The 15,756-nt window shown below is 40.4% G+C and overlaps 5 protein-coding genes across 6 annotated transcripts; 2 read left to right on the forward strand and 3 right to left on the reverse strand.

Moving 5' to 3' along the window:
- Positions 1–833: 833 nt before the first annotated feature.
- On the reverse strand, positions 834–5,849 carry LOC132795262 (F-box/LRR-repeat protein 4). 2 transcript variants are annotated; one of them, XM_060805888.1, is made up of 12 exons: positions 5,714–5,849; positions 4,925–5,655; positions 3,684–3,777; positions 3,388–3,613; positions 2,953–3,316; positions 2,582–2,832; positions 2,407–2,516; positions 2,173–2,337; positions 1,928–2,093; positions 1,647–1,838; positions 1,132–1,201; positions 834–1,057 (listed from the first exon to the last, which is right to left on the reverse strand). In XM_060805888.1, exons 2-12 carry the CDS (start codon positions 5,270–5,272, stop codon positions 983–985), a joined length of 2,061 nt encoding a protein of 686 aa, XP_060661871.1. In that variant the 5' UTR covers positions 5,273–5,655; positions 5,714–5,849; the 3' UTR covers positions 834–982. The 2 variants fall into 2 exon arrangements, with proteins under 2 accessions (XP_060661871.1, XP_060661870.1); XM_060805887.1 differs by having other exon boundaries at positions 4,925–5,849.
- Positions 5,850–6,153: 304 nt separating this feature from the next.
- On the forward strand, positions 6,154–8,203 carry LOC132795264 (tRNA-dihydrouridine(20) synthase [NAD(P)+]-like). The gene is made up of 3 exons (XM_060805890.1): positions 6,154–6,436; positions 6,507–7,493; positions 7,562–8,203. The coding sequence occupies exons 1-3, from the start codon at positions 6,208–6,210 to the stop codon at positions 7,810–7,812; spliced, it is 1,467 nt and encodes a 488-aa protein (XP_060661873.1). The 5' UTR covers positions 6,154–6,207; the 3' UTR covers positions 7,813–8,203.
- Positions 8,204–8,486: 283 nt separating this feature from the next.
- LOC132795263 (mRNA-capping enzyme) lies at positions 8,487–11,504 on the reverse strand. The gene is made up of 6 exons (XM_060805889.1): positions 10,977–11,504; positions 9,947–10,909; positions 9,674–9,812; positions 9,328–9,601; positions 8,832–9,028; positions 8,487–8,762 (listed from the first exon to the last, which is right to left on the reverse strand). The coding sequence occupies exons 1-6, from the start codon at positions 11,175–11,177 to the stop codon at positions 8,641–8,643; spliced, it is 1,896 nt and encodes a 631-aa protein (XP_060661872.1). The 5' UTR covers positions 11,178–11,504; the 3' UTR covers positions 8,487–8,640.
- A 696-nt stretch (positions 11,505–12,200) lies between these two features.
- On the forward strand, positions 12,201–13,979 carry LOC132796186 (nuclear envelope integral membrane protein). Its single transcript, XM_060807263.1, has one exon. It carries the CDS (start codon positions 12,330–12,332, stop codon positions 13,749–13,751), a length of 1,422 nt encoding a protein of 473 aa, XP_060663246.1. The 5' UTR covers positions 12,201–12,329; the 3' UTR covers positions 13,752–13,979.
- LOC132796187 (uncharacterized) lies at positions 12,558–14,867 on the reverse strand. The gene is made up of 2 exons (XM_060807264.1): positions 14,638–14,867; positions 12,558–14,585 (listed from the first exon to the last, which is right to left on the reverse strand). The coding sequence occupies exons 1-2, from the start codon at positions 14,695–14,697 to the stop codon at positions 14,307–14,309; spliced, it is 339 nt and encodes a 112-aa protein (XP_060663247.1). The 5' UTR covers positions 14,698–14,867; the 3' UTR covers positions 12,558–14,306.
- Between the last annotated feature and the right edge of the window lie 889 nt (positions 14,868–15,756).

Genomic DNA, 15,756 nt, shown 5'->3' on the forward strand with positions numbered 1-15,756 from the left:
TTTATTATTTCCTGAGCTTATAATTTGCTGCCTCGGTGAAATAAAAAAAAAAAAAAACGCGTTAAGGAATATTCAATATAAAAATCGATTGATAAGATTAACTGATCCCATGATAGCCGTTCTATTGGATTGGCTCTGAAGCTGAAGCTCCCACGCCGTTATTCATATATGATCTAGGCTGCATTGAAGGCGACAACATCGACTTTACAAGGTAGAGACAGACGGAGACGGACACGCCACAAAGCTATAAATTTTAGACATGCGTCAGTCGTATTATAAACAAGGCAAAGCTTTTCTCATTGTTAGAAGAATCGACCTTTGCGACAATAGCTCTATTGCTATGTTATAGAAACTGTCCCAGTCTATAAGATAACAAATCTAGAAATCATTGAAATCACTCAGCTGAGTTATCTAATCTTTTTTATTTAATATGTTACTTGCTTTCGCCATTAACAACTAAATTTTTAATCACTTCATGCTAAAACTAAATCTTGGTGATGCAGAATCTAAACATTGTTAATTTTAATCCAAAATTTCAAGAAGTTATCTTTGAAACTTCGGATTAGTGTTGAACACAATTATTTTGAAGAATGGACTTTATCACAAAAGAGCAACTAATATTAAAATGTATAACAATGATTATGTTTGTATTTAATTCGTTACAATTGGAAGCTTTGAAACATCTAAAAACTTTGAAAGCTAATGTTTTATTTTGAATTTCATAGCAATCATATTTCTATGTATGATTTGTTAAATATTCGATATTCATAATGTTATCAATAAAATCATGTTTTTTCATCTCTCTTTGGAAATTCGAAATTAAACAACGCACATGCAATGCAAGTTAATATCAAATTTATTCACACAGTAGATTCTATAGTTAATATCATTGAAACATGTTACCGCAAACGTTTACTTATAAAAATTACTCGGTGATTTAGCCTAGTATTACACAGACAGCATGTAATCCTCCTAGTCGAGACTACCTAGCGTTATAGATGCGACTGCTCTTGATATCCACATTGAAGAGTCGCGACCAATCCGCAATCACATCCAACTGCAATCGAAATTAATCAGCAAAGCAATTAATAATAGAGATCAATGCAACAGTTAAATATAAATATCACCTACATCACGATCCATAATACTGTCGCAAAAGCTGAGATCCAGCAATTGAAGCTTCGTACAATGAACCAAAATACTGAAAATAAAACAAAGTAGTATGAAAAATAGTGATCAACTGTGAAATACCCGCTCCACCCATTGCAAAACGATAATGTAGCCAACCAACCATCAACATATAATATAATAATAATATATTACTTAACGCAATATTCGATAAATATATCAAAATAAAAAGTATTTGCTATATGAATTTGTTGAATAACTATAAATCATTAGAATTATTATTGTTAATTTGAGTATTCTACCTTGCAAGCTGCACAGTTTGAGACAATTTTGCAACAAAATTTAGTAGATTCATATCTTATACTTTCAGGCAAACATAAAGGTAATCACGATCATATCAACACGCCCGCTGATCAAATATATACATATTTATTTTATGACGACGCAAATGGTTGTCTCTCTCTCTCTCTCTCTTTTACGTTGTGGGTAGCGAGTATTCAGTAAATTAAAAAACTCACTCATAAACTCGTTCGTGGGTTATGTTAAGAATTCCCATCAGATCCAATTGTTCAAGATTTTTGCCCAATGTTGCTATATGGACGAGATCACGTTCTGTAATGCCGCGCACAGCCGACAAAAAGAGCTTTTTTAATTTGGGACAGTTGGATAGAAGCTGATGAAGGCTATCTCCTAAAGTTGCTTCACGCAGGCTGCAAACAAAATTATCAAAGAACAGTTAGAAGACGCAGAAGCATATGCAACAAGAGAAAGGGCAGCTTATACAAAACTTTAAACTTACCACCAGCCAAGATCGAGCTCCTCTAGATGCTGACATCGAGCTAGAGATTGCAGGCCGCGTGCGGACAAGAAATGAGCTTTCCACATATCCAGCGATACAAGCTGTGTGTTGTAAGTGCCGAGATGTGTAGCAACATTATCCATATTCACCGAGACACCACAGAATGCTGCATAGAACATTAGAGAAGTGTTTGTTAATCAGATTCATTTACGCAGATCGAAATTCGATGATGATGGATGACCCACCTAAATTCAGATGCTTGAGCTTGCGATTGCCTTCGAGCATGCTCAATAATAGCTCGGACTCAAATGCAGTTTGGAAAAGATCAAGGCGCTCCAAATTCTTGAGATTGGCCAGACACGAGAAGTTCAACAACGGCGGATCGATGGCACAGTTGCGAAGGCTTAATTCTAATTTAAAAAAAAAAAGCAGAATACGTATACAGTACATATAAAAATGAACTATTTGTAGGGACTTACCTATCAGATTATCACAGACTATGCCCACAGTCTCAATGCAGCTGGCATTCAGAAATTTGCAAGAGTTTAATCGCAAGTGGGTCAGATTATCACCTCGTTGGGTTAGAAATCTGTGTGTTGAAAATTGATTCATTAAATGAGATCGATTAGCAGATTATTTCGACTTTCGACTGACTTTTTAAACTCGGTGGGTGAGACTTCACCAAATCCCCCGCACCATGATAGATCGAGTTTACGCAACATTGTTGCACGTCGCGCCAGCGTGCAAAGAAGCTTCGAGTTGGTCAACTGCCAGTAAGGCTTTAGACTCAGCTCTCCATATAGCAGCGGATGTGTGGAGATGTCGTAGAATAGACGCGACACTTGACCCATTCGGAAGAGTGACTTTAGGTCCAGGTAACTAAGTATTTTCAATAGTATTTCAAACTGCAAACATAAAAATAAAGAGAGAATATGTAAGAGTGAAATTGATAAGTCCTAAACATATTTGTGGACTGATCGTAGTTATAATGTTCAAATGGATAAATCGAATTAAGATTGACGCACCGGCAGATCCGTTAAACATGTTTGTGAAGCGCTACTATTCAATTGCTGACCGGGCTCCAAATTGTTTTCTATTAGAAACTGGCTCAGATCGTTGTTGATGAATTCATGCAATTTGGCGGCATAGTTTTCACGACAACTCGGTTGAAACTTAAGCGTGCGCAGCTTGTTGGTAATGGGTCCGCCACTTGTAACCTCTCGAGAGCCATCAAGACGCTGGAGACCTGCGGAAGCGGATGCGGATGCAGATGCCGTTGCAATGAGCTGTTGCATGCTACGCATGGAGACAGTTCGTCCGCACAACATGATGGCATCGATCTCAGTGTAGTAATTCAATTGACTGTGATTGAAATCGATGCGCAATGTCCTGTGTGAAATCAGACAGATATCAGAGATATGAAAATCATGAATGCGCGATTTAAAAGTGAAGCCTTTTACTTAGTTATAACGTTGGTCTTCTTCAAAGGCGGTGCAAAGCGTCGAGAGTCGCGTAGAGCGTAATTACTTCGAGTCCGAGGCTGAATCATATCACTGCTCTTTGCTTCCCACAAGCAGGTCCAATGCTTTGTGATGTTGTATGCCCAAATTCGCACAACGCCGCCCGGATTGAATGTCTCGAAAATGGCCACTTCCGTTGGCACCACAAACTTCTCGAAGTAGACAACTATTGGCAGGCAATATAAACAAAATTAATATGAGAATACAGTTAACGACACTTTATGTTTCATACTTACCAATAAAATCATGTGTGGGCAACGTGGGCAAATTCTGTGATTGAATCTCTCGCATGGATGATGGAGCGCACTGCCACCAGTCACCATAGGTACGCTGTAAGTAAGGTAAGGTACAGTGAATACAGTTCCTAATAGGTACGATGTAAGTAGGCTAAAGTACAGTGAATACAGTTCTTAATAGGTACGTTGTAAGCTAAAGTACAGTGAATAGAGTTCCTAATAAACCAATAAATCAACCTCAATTAAAATCAATTTATTGATTCCTTTCAAACCAAATATAAAGTATATCATTAATTCTGTTCTCTTCAAATACTATTTACTATCATTGCTAAAACAAATCCCCAACAGATTCTTGCTTTCAAAATCGTAATCTGACGCAATATTTGAATTACAAAACTAAAGACAATCTATTTACAATTGTAATCCAGAATATAATGGCCTATTTACAAATCGATGACACACAAATTGTTTGTAGGGCTTCTTCCAATTTGCAAATAATTTGGAATACAGTGAATATCGGCTAGAAAGAATTTCGTTAACTGCAATTATGTGCAAATATTTCTATTTAACTTAAGAAGTGAGAAACGAATTGTAATTATTGATTAACTGCATGTTTGCTACAAATTAAGTTTAACTTCATGAAACAGTTCAATGTTGCCTATAAACAGCATTCATTTTAAATAAACAAAAGCCCACTGTAATTGGTAAATGTATTTTTTTTTCCATGTAGTAATTTGATTAGCATTCTCATACTTACACATTACCTGTTACCTACAGAAACTAGTTTTTATTAAACGTCAAATTTATTCTAGACCTACATACATAGATGCTTTTCGGAGAATTCCTTTTTACACAATTCATAAAGATATGTTTAGTATAGGAATATATTCGACTTCTCGGCTCAATACGTTTTCTATATGCTAAAGAATTTTTAAGAACCTAAGAACTTTTTTCAAGTTTTCATTGGATTTATTGAAAAGCAGAATGTTTTTCAATCTAATATAATGCTTAATCAAATCTCATCTTTTTCATCAAACTAAACCAAAATAACGTCACAGAAAATCAATGTAATAATCGGATTTGCATTTGTTAAAAATATAGTAAATTTCTTTCAATAAAAGGTTTTCAGCTGATTGAAAAAACTTTCACTGTTATTTGAAAACTATTCAGTCTATTTTATTTTTGGAATATATACTACGATGCGATGTATAAATTTGATTTGTCTGACGTCGTTTACTCACCATAGTAAAGGTCTCGGGATAGTCGCCATACGCAGGAAATTTGGTCGGTCTACCAATTACATTGGCGGCCGTATAGGATATGCTATAGTCGATGCCATATTGCGAGCTAAAGTCCAGTACTCCCAACACATATTGTCCCAGGCAGTAACCCTGATTATCCAGTGATTGCGATTGCAGTTTATTGTCCCCATCTCCATGCAGCCAACTGCTGGAGTCATTGCAATCACCATCATTGTCGCCATGTTGTCGCTGCTCCATTAGCATGGCGGTGAAATCAATGAGTTCATCGGGTTCGGTGTCGCTGGAGTTACCATCGTCGACGCCACCATCGTATGCCAGTAGAGACATTTTATGGCGTTGGGTTTGCTGGTTAACCAGCGGATAAGAGGATAGCTGTGTATCAGTCTCAGCGTATCGTTTGCTTGTAAAAATCCGATGGCTCGCTCCTCAACGTTGCAAGGCGAACGTTTGGCATACCGCGCTTTCCCCTCGAATGCTCTGCACTTGCAATTGCCTTGAGTGACTAAATCAGCCTCACGCCAACAACGTCGTGTTGCTGCACTTGCCTGACGTTATACAAGTTAAATGAGAACCGAACACAACGCTAATCCAATTAGTTAATATGGCGAATTCGCATTGCTCAAGTGCTGGAGTAGTGTGACGTCTTGGCTTGGTTTGCTAGCTTAATGATTGTTTTGAAATGGAAAACAACAACAACATTCGTGAAATCTCTGATAACAAACAATCCTTATTTTTTGGCGCTATTTTTCTGTTTACTATTTTACATACGAGATACCACTGACAATTGATCGTCTTTTTTTGATGATTATTTCTTTCCGTTTTGTGGAATTTCAGTTAATTTACTTGTGAATTTTGATAACAAATCCAAAACAACAACATAACTAGTTCAGCTCCTAAATGCAGTAATGAAAACAGTCGCACTGTTGCTTTCGACCAACCATCGATTTCGATATATCGATATATACGTAACTGACAGTCCAACGGTCTAGGCACGCTACGACTGCTGGCACCTCTCATGCAATATTTAATTTGTTGTAAAACCAATTAATGTGCTTAAATTTAATAATATGAAATGACAACTTTCATCATTAATTTTGTTTTATTTTCATTAGTAAGTGCGAGTAAATGCAAAAATGTATTGATCCAATTGTATAACCATATCAAATATGTAACAATGTTCGAAGTGTTCGATAGACAGCTTGCAACATGTCGTGCAACTGAGTCGTACCAAAACCAACAGCATCGTTGTATCAGCCGTCCGCATGGGACCCTCGAAGTGGTTGTCGATTTTAGATAAATTCATTAAGAACATGAGCATAGTGAATAAAAAGCGCCAATGCCTTGATTACAAAAACAAACTAATCCTGGCTCCCATGGTGCGTGTCGGCACATTGCCAATGCGTCTGCTCGCCCTTGAAATGGGCGCAGATATCGTGTACACCGAGGAGCTGGTTGATCTCAAATTGATCAAGAGTATTCGACGCTCAAATCGTGAGTTTTGTGCATACCCCATTTACACGCTACATTCCATTACATAAAACGCATTTTTGAATTCGTTTAGCTGCCTTGCAAACCACTGACTTTGTGGATCCATCCGATGGCACGATCATATTTCGCACATGCTCGCTGGAAAAGTCACGCGTTGTGCTCCAGCTGGGCACCAGCGATGCTGCGCGAGCCTTAGCCGTTGGCAAATTGGTGCAGCATGATATTGCCGGCATCGACATCAATATGGGCTGCCCCAAAGAGTTCTCGATTAAAGGCGGCATGGGTGCCGCGTTGATGGCAGTGCCCGATAAAGCCGCCCACATACTGAGCAGTCTGTGTTCCGAGCTCGATATACCGGTAACATGTAAGATACGCATACTGCCTGATGTGGAGGAGACGATTAAACTAGTGCAGAAACTGGCGGCCACGGGCATTGCAGCAATTGGAGTTCACGCCCGAACTCGCGATGAACGACCGCAACATCGTCCACATCCGGATGTGTTACGAGCACTCGCCGATGCCGTGGATATACCCATTATAGCCAACGGTGGTTCCAGGGACATGCATGCCTACGAAGATCTGCACAAGTTCCAGCGACTGTGTGGCGCTGACAGCGTCATGGTTGCTCGTGCTGCCCAACAGAATGTGTCCATATTTCGTCCGGAGGGTCTGTTGCCCATTGACGATGTGATATGCAAGTATTTGCGTCTCAGCGTCGATTACGACAATGCGCCGCACAATACCAAGTATTGCGTGCAGAGCATACTCAAGGAGTTGCAGGAGACGCCGCGTGGCAAGCGTTTTCTGCAGTGCCAGACGCTGCAACAGATATGTGAAATCTGGCACCTGGGCGATTATTGTCGAATGCGCCAGCAACAGCACAAACTTCACGGCAACATTGGACGTTCCGATGTGGTACCGCCATCCGAAGATGACGAAGAAGCCGTAAGCAAACGTCGCAAAATTGAGAGCAACAACGAAGACTCGAGTGCCAACGAGGCATATGACGAGGGCGTCATTAGCCGCAATATGGCTTTTCTGCGTTCCACATACCCGAATGGTAAGAAAGCTCTACTCAATTGTAGTTTCCAATGATTGTCATATGTGTACCATTCTTTTTGTTTGCAGACAATTCGCTGCCAAAAACGTTGCTCTACGTCCATGCTGGTCGCTTGGATAAAGAGGCGCCCAGCTATGAGACACAGCAATGCAACAAGTTATTCCGCTCGATATGCACCTTTGATGGTCAACGTTACAGCAGCAGTTTCTGGGAGAAGAACAAGAAGCAGGCCGAGCAGGGCGCAGCTTTGGTGGCATTGCTCACACTGGGACAATTGCAAGAAGAAACGCTTCGGGACAATGGCAGCTTAGTTAGTTAGTTAGAATATCCTTCATACTCCAATATATGTAGTTACACAATGCATAAGAGGATCGACCGTACGATTTGACGAAACTACTATCAGGCAAGACCTGCTACGCCTGCTGTGATATTATAGCAGTTGGTTAACACGATTGTTCAAATTCCGCAATGTTCACATTTTATAGTATGTAGTCGAGTACAATAATATGGCTGTGACAATCGACAATGTTTGTAACACGCCTCCAAGTCTACACACTCGATTTTATGTTGAAAATAAAATCAAAAATTACTTGTTAATACGATTAGTTTTGCCAAAATAAACTAAGTAGTAAATCTATTCTCGTTTTCATTTTTCGAAAAACATCAATATTGATAAAAAAAAAAGAAAAGTTTGTCGCAAAATCACGAACTTTATTTTGAAGATCAATTTCAACTTCTTTTGTCACCATAATAAAATAAGTTTAATAAATCTGTTCCTTGCCTTAAGTTTTGAAATTTCCATAGATTTTTAGAGTTCTGCAGATACTTAAGATCAAATCACTTGTTAATTTGACTATTTTTCGTAACACAAAGTTTAAGATTGCAAAGTAATTAAATTATCAAACTTCATGGTTTATATATAATTTATGTGGATTTATAAACATTACACTCATAATGCTCTCAATTCTACAAATCCAATCACTTAATGCTTGTTTTTGTTGTATTGAATTGAAATGTTCAATAAATACATTTTATTTTTGAAATAATTATGAATTTATTTATTTCCTAGTGTGTGTATTTATGTGGTGAGGGGGAGGATGCGGTTGGTAGTGTAGGAAGGGGATGTGGGAGACTTTGCTTAGATTTACTAGCGTCGTTGGGCGGCCGGAGGAGGAGGCATCATTGAATGATCGTCGCGGAAGCCGAAATTTGCTATAAAATTGAGTAAATATTCCTTGGTGATGGGATGCTTGATACTTTCCACGACGGCTGCAAAATTGAGAGTGTGTACATTAATTATAATATAGTATACATAATTTACATATCAACAATACTTACAGACTGCAGTGTTGAAGCTGTTAGGCAACTTCTTGTCCGTACGCTCGCGCATAAACTCCCAATTTCCGTATTGATTCATCGTGCACTCAACTATCTTATTATCCAAATCTCGAATCTCCTTAGTTAGCTTTTGCATGCGACCAAAAGGTGCATCATGTCCGCCCACATAGAGGAAGCCCACTTTTTTTGTTAGCAAGCTAAATGAGAACATATAAATTAATTAATTCAACTCCTAAATATATTAATATATGTATTCAAATTAGGAACGAAAGTTCATTCGTATCGTATCAGAGAAATCGTTAACCGTTTAACAATGTAAGATAACAATTTTTTAATTATTTATTAATTTTTAAAATTAAATTCAGGTATGTTCCCGTTGATTAAATGTTAATTTTTCAAATCAGTAAAATAAAAAGTGATCTCAAAAATGACATCTCTACATTTTGGAGATATATTTATATTGATCGCAGCTTAAACATATTTTTCAGTTGCTTACCCCTCTCCACGTTCTGTAATAATCTTGAGACGAAAGTCCACGGAATTGAGTTCATGTGGTTTCCATTTAAACACATCGGGACAAACGCCGGCTGTGTACGGCAGCTGAGAGGGTTGAAAGATGAGGCCGTCAGGTTCATGGGCCAAAGAACGAGAAAACTTTTCACCCAATAATCTGGCCGATGTTCGTATTTCCCAAAAGTCTTTGTTGCGAACGCTGAAAGGCTCCAGAGCGCGGTTAATGATGCCGTGCTTCATGGCCAGAATGCGAGGTCCTGTTACATTGATTAATGTGCTTTACTTAATAATAGGTTTGCATTTGCGAATGTTTCAAAACGTGCACTTACCTATAACATCGTTTTTAATGTATTCCAGGCGATGTGGATAAAAGGCTTCTTCGCGTACATCTCGTCCCGCCAGTCTTACAATATCGTACACAAGAAATCGCGGCGTCACAGTCTCTCCAATCTTGTCTAAAACCATTTCCTGCGCAAATATTATAAAATACAATTTAATTTGGAATTCATTCGAGTATCCACGCAAGCTATACGTCTTGCAGTCTCCGAGTTTTAGACTCCTTGACAAACATTTACTTATGATAAAAAAGAAAGAAAACTTACACCATCGAGCAATGTGCCATCTAGATGTTCGTGCAGATTCTTGCCGAGCACAAATGTGACATTCTCGACATGAAAACACGAGTTATTGCGGTCCACAAAGTAGACCTCATCGCGTCCATCAATGAGCATCATATACCGCGTACCGTCGGCCTTCCACGACACACGATATGGCATCTCGCTAAGTCGCTTAATGTTGTGTCTGTCCATCGAGACAGGCTGTGCGCCGGGAAATCCATTCTTTTGCCATTTACACCAGTCCTGCACCTTGTGCTGCAATGCTGTCAGACGTGGCTGATCTGCCACATGACGTACGCCGGGTACACCGGCCATGAATGAGGCATTCTTCACAATTAATTCGCGTCGTCGTTTTTCCTTTTGCTGGCCTTCCTCACTGTTGGCATCCCCATCGCCATCAGCATCGCCAGCAGCAGCGTCATCATCATCAGCTTTGGCACCTATAGCCGCTTGTGAAGTGGATGAGCAGTTGTCATCCGAATGTCGCTTTAAGCTGCCGCGATCTGCAAAATCATCGCTGCCATTGCTATCATCATACTCCAAGCACCAGTTGGGCTGCTCTGGCGCTTGGGGTGCATCCTCCTCGTCGTCGTAGCGTCGGAAAAGCTCATTGATATAATCCTGCTTGTAAATGCCTGGCGGCCGTGTGTTGGCAAATATGGCAAGTGCCGCTTCCACCGAGCAATCCATGCGCTCCACCATATACGAGATAATAAGGAAACCGGTGCGATTAAAGCCGTGTGTGCAGTGGACAGCGATCACATCGAATGGCCGCTCGCTGATGAAGTTGTCCACCAGCTCGATGAAGCTGCGCGTCTGCTCCACGGATGGTGTTTCGCCATGGCCGCGGCACTGCAGCTTAATGTATTGGGCGTCTCGTTCCTCGACTGTGCTGCGATCGTAAAATCGCTTCGTGTTGGTCAAATCGATCCACAGTCCGAGCTTCAGCTATAGAAATCGAATATTCATGTTATACTAGTATATGATCATAATAATGAACTTGTTGCCGTCTTACCTTTAGTGTCTTGCAGTAGTCGAAAACCATTTCAGGCCGAAAGGTGCATTCAATAGGCATTTTGTCTTGGAAGGCTTGGCTCAGCGGTGTCTTGAATGCAATGAATCTCTCGGATATCAGTGTATCACTTTTCCGTGGGCAATATAACCAACGATTTGGTAATGGACCTGAGCCCCTTTCGCCGCGCTGAGACTGAGACATTATTATTATTATTAATTATTTGGCGACACTGCGGAGGACGGAATCGACGGCACTCGACACGTTCAAGTGAGATTAGCGATGGGGAGCAGGGGCGAGGGGGCTATTAAGGGGATAATTGTTGCCAGCAAGGTAGGTGAAGAGTCGACAGCAATTGCGTTGCGTTTCGTTACTGGTCCGATGGCAACAATTTCGACAGTTTCGGGATATGAATCGCTGTCAAAATCGCGATCTGCTTGCGTTGTTCACTTTTTCACAACATCTTCATTATGTGGTAGCGCACTCTCGTTGTGATTGCTTGCTAGCTTTACTTCTTAGTGATGGAAATGACATTTCTACAGAGTGACCGCAATTTCAAATTAAATAAATATACCATTTGCCTTCACTACGTCCAAAAATACTTCATGCGACAATTGCTACATTGGTCACACTATTTTATTGGTGATGTGCACTGACATGGCGCTAGATTTTTAAATACTTTGGTTTTCAATTAATTACGCTATTATTTTATCTATTTGAACGGCATCTCAGAATTATCTCATCTGTTATAACTTATTAAACGTAAATGCTATATGTTTTGAAAATTATTATGCCATTACCATGATACCAAAAATTATCTAATATACAATATAGCTGCAATATTATGAATACAAAATACGAAATGGCTAAAAATTTAAACGATTCACAAAAGAATAGCATAGTTAATGTCAAATTATTATTGACAATGACAATGACAAAATGTTAAACCATAGGAAGACAAGCGTTAATTTTAAAATTAGATAACAGATGCGACTCAATTTGTATTTTAAGAAGCCATTTATTCATTTATACAAAAGCAAATAAGGATTAAATTTAAATTACATTTGCATACTACATTTGGATCCATACAAAATATAAATTGAGCAGCATTGCCTGGTTTTTTTTATTAAGGATAATTGCGCAGAAGTCGATATTTTGTTATCGAAACTATCGTTGCATTAATTCAGAGATGCTTTAGTGTAAATCGATGTTTCTGTACCTCTAGCGTCGCATCGATAGAGGAGACGATTAATACTTTGTGCGTCTCACTCGACTCTAAATTCCTGTTTATTTGTTTTGTGTTTTGTGTGCGGCAATCTCATTTAGAATTTAAGTAAAAAAAAGAATTGTCGTAAAATGGGACAATGGCGACGGCAAGCAGAGCTCGCCACTGGACTGCTACTGTTTACTGCGGCACTTGCAGCGGCAGCGTTGCAGCCGGCATCAAAGCCACTGACCGACACCGTTTACTTGGCCGAAGGAACCTCGATCGACATCACCGCCAATGGCTTTGGACACAATGTGCTGCGCACGTATTGTTATCCTGGGAAAGGACACTCGGTCTTCAGCCTTTTTGAGACGGTGGAATTTGCCCTGTCGATTGCCAACGATGATTATACCGAATATGGTGGCAAGACGCCCGGCGAAGTGCTCGAACACTACAAGGAGCAACGTTCACTTTTCAGCTTTACGCTCTTCTCGCAGAAGCGTCAACGCATCCAACTCTCGCCCTTCGAACAGCAATGCATTGGCGTCTCCTCGCGTCAACCGTACAACGTGAGCCTCAAACATTCCCAACTCGATTTGTGGCGTCTGCTGCAATTTGGTGTGGGCATCTTGATCTTCTGGAGCGCTGCTCGTCTGGCCAAGAACAGTGTGTTCTACTACTTGGCTGGCATTGTGTTGGGCATCTGCGCCTCGTTGCTCGTACTGATAGCCATTGCCTCGAAGCTGGTGCCCCGTCGTCCCATGATGTATGGCGTTCTAATTGGCGGCTGGACAATTGGATTGTTTGTGCTCAAGCAGCTGGCGGACAATATACGCGTCATCCTGCTGACATATCGCGAGTATGTTATGTGGTATTTGGCCATCACGGGACTGGCGTCGTTCCTCTTCTGCTATCGCATTGGACCACCGAAGAATCCGCGATCCCAGCACATCATCAGCTGGGTGCTCCAGGCCATTGGAGGCGCCTTGGTCTACTTCAGTAGCTGGCACACAAGCGCCTGTGTTGTGCTCATGGTTGGCGTGTTTGTGGCACGCTATTTTCCCGACTCGTTGCTGCAGTATGGCCAGCGATTGTACAAGCGTCGTTTTCCGCCCAAACGTCGTCTGCTCACCCAGGAGGAATACTATCAGCAGACGGTGAACGAGACCGCTCGATCGTTGGCCGAGTTGCGTGACTTTGTCACGAGTCCCTATTGCAAGCAGTGGAAGACGATGTGCAGTCTGCGGGATCCGATGAGATTTGCATCGTTTGCGAATGGAGCGCCCCATCTGTATGACGAGGAGATTGAGGATTATTCGCGCACCATTGAGGAGTCCATGGAGGGTGCCGACGAAGAGGAGGCCGAGGATTATCTGCAGTGCAACATGTACTATCGTCCATCGGCCAGGCGCAATCATCAACGTCAGACGCTGACGTCGCCAAGCTATTATCAGCCAGCTCGTCATTTGCCAGTCGCGGGGCGTCAGCAGCTGGAGCGTAATGCACCGCAGCGGCCAGAGCCTGACGATGATGATGAGGAGGAGGATGGCGACGAGGATGAATATAATTAAGACTTTTTTTTTGCCACAAATTTAAGACTCATTTAGTGGATAAGCTAATGATGCAAAAGACTATTCATTAACATTTAAAAAAACTCTTCGGGTGTTTTTTTGTTCTTTTTCTGTTTTGTGTCCTAGTCCAAGCCAAAAATGATCGATCGTACTTAAGACTTAAGACTATATTCTAGCTCGTAAGTTTCTTCAGGTTTACAAAAAAATAAACTTAATAATCTGGTCTCAGTTTCCGACTCATTTGTAAAAATCAACAACTGTTTCTACACATTTAAATATTATTTATAATAAATATTAAGCTGAACTACCGATTCTTCAAAGAAAAATCTTCAATTCTCCTTTCAACTGATAAAAAACAGCGCTGATCTTTGACTTGAAAGATTACGTTTCAAGTTCGCATATTTCAGTCTTAACAAATCTTATTTATATAATAATAAAAAAAATACCATTTTTGGTCCATAGTTTATGCCATCTCGCTCTTTATGGTGGGGTGAATTTGACATCCCTTTTTTGCGGTTGCTCGCGTGTCGTAGCAACCAGCTGCTGTCAGCTACATCACATGCCAACATCTTCCCTCTCGTTGCGTTTCAAACGCTTTGGCTCGCTGCTATGAAAAGGCGAGGACGATGAAGGAGAACGCTTTTCTCCCACCACATACACGACTTTGATTCGTTGCATTAAATTCTCCATTTCCACCGGCAGTTTTTCATCGAGAACATCATGTCGTGATCGTTCACGACGCTCGCGACGTGGCTGCGGCACCGCAAATCTATCGTAAATTTGCTGCAGCTGAGCCAGCGATAAATTCTCCACATTCGGCACAAACAATGCGCGCTGTAAATGTAACTGTTAATTATTTATCAAAATAGCGTATGTGCACTTAAACCTTTTTGAACAACTCTAAAATCGAGGCACGCGCCGTTTCGTCACATTGCATGGGTTCCATGTTGTTTTTGCTTTTGTTTATGTCGTCCTATATTATTCCATAATATAAACATTTCAGTTCTACAATTACTAAGATCAAGTTGCCGGTAGAGTTTTATCACTTTGTTAAATAAATTGTAAACATTCATACGTTGTCCAATTAGACAAATGAACAGCTGTTTGCAAGTGTGACCGCAAGTTAAAGAAAAGAAGAATGTGTTAATATACCAAATATACCAAAAGCGAAAGTCATCTGGTCACGCTTGAATGTAATGTATGTACCAAAGGTGCGACATTTAAATTGAACTTGACAATACTTTTTTTTGTTAATATGTAATTACTAATTATAATCAATACTTTTAAGTATTTAATAATAATACATTAAATGGCGTTCCCTTTTATATCATTTATTCAAGCTGTTAAAAATAATATAATTAAATGACTGCGCATCAGCTTAATGGGTTCACATAAAGTTTGTAGCATACTTTAAGGTAGTCAAATATAATTTGCCTAAGTTTCAAAGGCACTTTGTTATCGGCGAGTTTATACTGATATTTACTATAAGGATATTGCGTAAAAATAAACTTTTTTGTTAGCACAACTAAAGTCAGCTGCAGCTGGGCTACTTAGACGTGAGCTCATTAATATGACACAAGAAGGATGTGTGTGTGTGATGTATGTATGTGTGTGTAGATAGCTGATGGGGCCGATTAAGGCGATCAATGAACCACATTGAGAGGCGCATCTCCATGCTAAGCATGTATGAAGAGGTATAAATACATGTATAATTAATGCATGTTGAATTTCATATGGCGACTATCCCCCGGATAGCCTCTCTTTCGCCTTCGGTTTTGTTGGTCGATCGTCTCTGGTTTCCACTACAATACGTATGTACATATGTATGTACATATCTCTCGCATCGTTTCGTCTCGCACATTGACATTGACGCTGACAGTCGATGTTGGGCAGACGGACAAGGAGACATACACACAGACAGACAGACGGACAATGCGTCGCTTCGCTTCGCTTCGACTCGACTCGCATCACATAGCGTTGCGTCGGCGGGTTCCAATTTCCTTTT

Source organism: Drosophila nasuta, chromosome X, assembly GCF_023558535.2.
Source record: "Drosophila nasuta strain 15112-1781.00 chromosome X, ASM2355853v1, whole genome shotgun sequence".
Classification (NCBI taxonomy): domain Eukaryota; kingdom Metazoa; phylum Arthropoda; class Insecta; order Diptera; family Drosophilidae; genus Drosophila; species Drosophila nasuta.

Coding starts and splice junctions, on each gene's coding strand:
- LOC132796186 (XM_060807263.1), top strand. CDS start 12,330: ATGGGACAATGGCGACGGCAAGCAGAGCTCGCCACTGGACTGCTACTG.
- LOC132795263 (XM_060805889.1), bottom strand. CDS start 11,177: ATGTCTCAGTCTCAGCGCGGCGAAAGGGGCTCAGGTCCATTACCAAAT. Junction 10,910..10,976: donor ACTACTGCAAGACACTAAAG/GTAAGACGGCAA, acceptor CGATTTCTATAG/CTGAAGCTCGGACTGTGGAT. Junction 8,763..8,831: donor CAGCTTCAACACTGCAGTCT/GTAAGTATTGTT, acceptor TCAATTTTGCAG/CCGTCGTGGAAAGTATCAAG.
- LOC132795262 (XM_060805888.1), bottom strand. CDS start 5,272: ATGTCTCTACTGGCATACGATGGTGGCGTCGACGATGGTAACTCCAGC. Junction 3,778..4,924: donor ATCCCGAGACCTTTACTATG/GTGAGTAAACGA, acceptor CCTTACTTACAG/CGTACCTATGGTGACTGGTG. Junction 2,517..2,581: donor TCACCCACCGAGTTTAAAAA/GTCAGTCGAAAG, acceptor TTCAACACACAG/ATTTCTAACCCAACGAGGTG.
- LOC132796187 (XM_060807264.1), bottom strand. CDS start 14,697: ATGGAACCCATGCAATGTGACGAAACGGCGCGTGCCTCGATTTTAGAG. Junction 14,586..14,637: donor TTTTAGAGTTGTTCAAAAAG/GTTTAAGTGCAC, acceptor TTACATTTACAG/CGCGCATTGTTTGTGCCGAA.
- LOC132795264 (XM_060805890.1), top strand. CDS start 6,208: ATGGGACCCTCGAAGTGGTTGTCGATTTTAGATAAATTCATTAAGAAC. Junction 6,437..6,506: donor GAGTATTCGACGCTCAAATC/GTGAGTTTTGTG, acceptor GAATTCGTTTAG/CTGCCTTGCAAACCACTGAC. Junction 7,494..7,561: donor GCGTTCCACATACCCGAATG/GTAAGAAAGCTC, acceptor TTTTGTTTGCAG/ACAATTCGCTGCCAAAAACG.